The sequence below is a fragment of the Anthonomus grandis genome, chromosome 1, assembly GCF_022605725.1.
Source record: "Anthonomus grandis grandis chromosome 1, icAntGran1.3, whole genome shotgun sequence".
Lineage (NCBI taxonomy): Eukaryota > Metazoa > Arthropoda > Insecta > Coleoptera > Curculionidae > Anthonomus > Anthonomus grandis.
This window is the reverse complement of record NC_065546.1, coordinates 54,430,861-54,432,604: the sequence shown is the minus strand read 5'-3', so window position 1 is coordinate 54,432,604 and position 1,744 is coordinate 54,430,861. Positions and strand designations below refer to the sequence as shown.

Genomic DNA, 1,744 nt, shown 5'->3' with positions numbered 1-1,744 from the left:
TGAACTAGATATAGATATAATATATTTAAACACAAACAAAAACAAACAAAAAAAAACTAAATTAAACTTATATGCCTATAAACTCATATGCTCTGAACCATCAAGAGAATATGGTGAGAATTGGGATTCGGGTGGCGCAACTCGTTGTAGCCCAGAAGGCCCTGGCTGATTCTGAAGGTGTGGTGTTGAAGTTGGTTGATGTTGTTGTGGTAATGAATTCTGTGGAGGCAATGAATGTGTATACCATGATGGTGGTTCAACGTGGGGTTGGAAGTGACTAGGTGGTTCGGAGAATGTAGTAGCATGATGTTGGTGTGGAGGTGGACAAATATGCCTATTTAATAAAGCCATCAATTCCATTCTGACCAACAACTTGTTATCAACTGGAATTTTTTTAAAAAATGGCAACAATGACAACAAAAAATGCTTGTCATCATCCACACTTTCTTTTTCTTTCATCAGTTTTCCTTTTTGAATATCGGTGTGTGTTTGAAGAGCTTCACACAAAACTGTTTCTACCGAATCATTTTTTTTCTTCTTAATGCGCTCTTCACCATAATGCTGTTGCTGCTGCCTTTTTCGGGATTCCCGCTTGGTTGTATTTGGTTGATCTGGTGGCTCTATCGATGCATCTTTATCTGTACCTTCCTGAGGCGTGGCTGCAGTCTCATCATCTGTGGCTGCCAATTCATGTGTTGCATCGAGCGAACTCTCTGTTGCCCTTCTTTGGACCACATCCGACAAAAATGAGAGCTGTTGGGCAAACATATATGGGGTTTTTCCTTTCCGGCCTTGCCCAGATTTGCCTTTACTTTCGGAAAGGTGTTTGGAATATCTGTCCCTGACATTTTTCCATTTTTTTTGTAGCATAGGACCTAAAAAATTAACGAAATTTTATGTTTTTTCAGGTACCTAACAACTGGTTGTTCATTTGTGGATTTGCTCTATGCATTTAGAATTGGAAAATCTACAGCAAGTTTGATTGTTCAAGAAGTTTGTAAAGCACTATGGGCGCATGTTAGGCAAATGGCTTTTCCAGTTTTAAATGCCGAAAAGTGGATGGAAATCGCATGACAATTTGACAGTTGATTCATTTAGCAAAGGGAATCCAAGAGCATTAAATGGCCGAGATAAATTTGCAAATTATTTTGTTAATATTTATCCACTAGAGTGGCAAAACGAATCAATATAAACTATATGTATATTATATCATTATTATTAAAATAAACGTACCTACTTATAGCATATAATATGTACATACCTATAATTTTTTTTTCCTCAACAGAAGCAGCTGCGCTTAGAAATTCTGTAGTAACTTCTTCCCATGCCTGTTTTTTTTTTATTCTGTTTGAATAATTATCATCACGCATATCCCAAATCGCTGGCCTCAATTGAACCTCAGTAATTAATTTTTCTATGTTGAATTCCCTGGTTTCCATAATAAATGAACACTTTTCAACACTGCACAAAAAAAAACGCACCAAAAAACCCTACGTGTGGTTTGCAACACAGAAGATAAGTAAATGATGTGCCGCGGTAGTGCCGCTAAAGCAATAAAAACCAAGCGGCGTGCCGGCGGCCCATGGTATCGAGCAGGGTACGCGCGTCGGACGCCGCGTTTTATGGGATTAGGCGGCGCCGTCTGTTTCAAAGCTCACAAGTCCCATAAACGAGGCGCCGAGCTCGACCACGGCGCGACAACCGTCGCGGCGCAAACCGCTTGCAAACCGCCTCGTGTGTTTCC

The 1,744-nt window shown here is 39.9% G+C and overlaps 1 protein-coding gene across 1 annotated transcript; it reads right to left on the bottom strand.

The window, feature by feature from the left end:
• Positions 1-1,439, bottom strand: LOC126741090 (uncharacterized). Its single transcript, XM_050447446.1, has 2 exons — positions 1,262-1,439; positions 1-875 (listed from the first exon to the last, which is right to left on the bottom strand). Exons 1-2 carry the CDS (start codon positions 1,437-1,439, stop codon positions 76-78), a joined length of 978 nt encoding a protein of 325 aa, XP_050303403.1. The 3' UTR covers positions 1-75.
• Between the last annotated feature and the right edge of the window lie 305 nt (positions 1,440-1,744).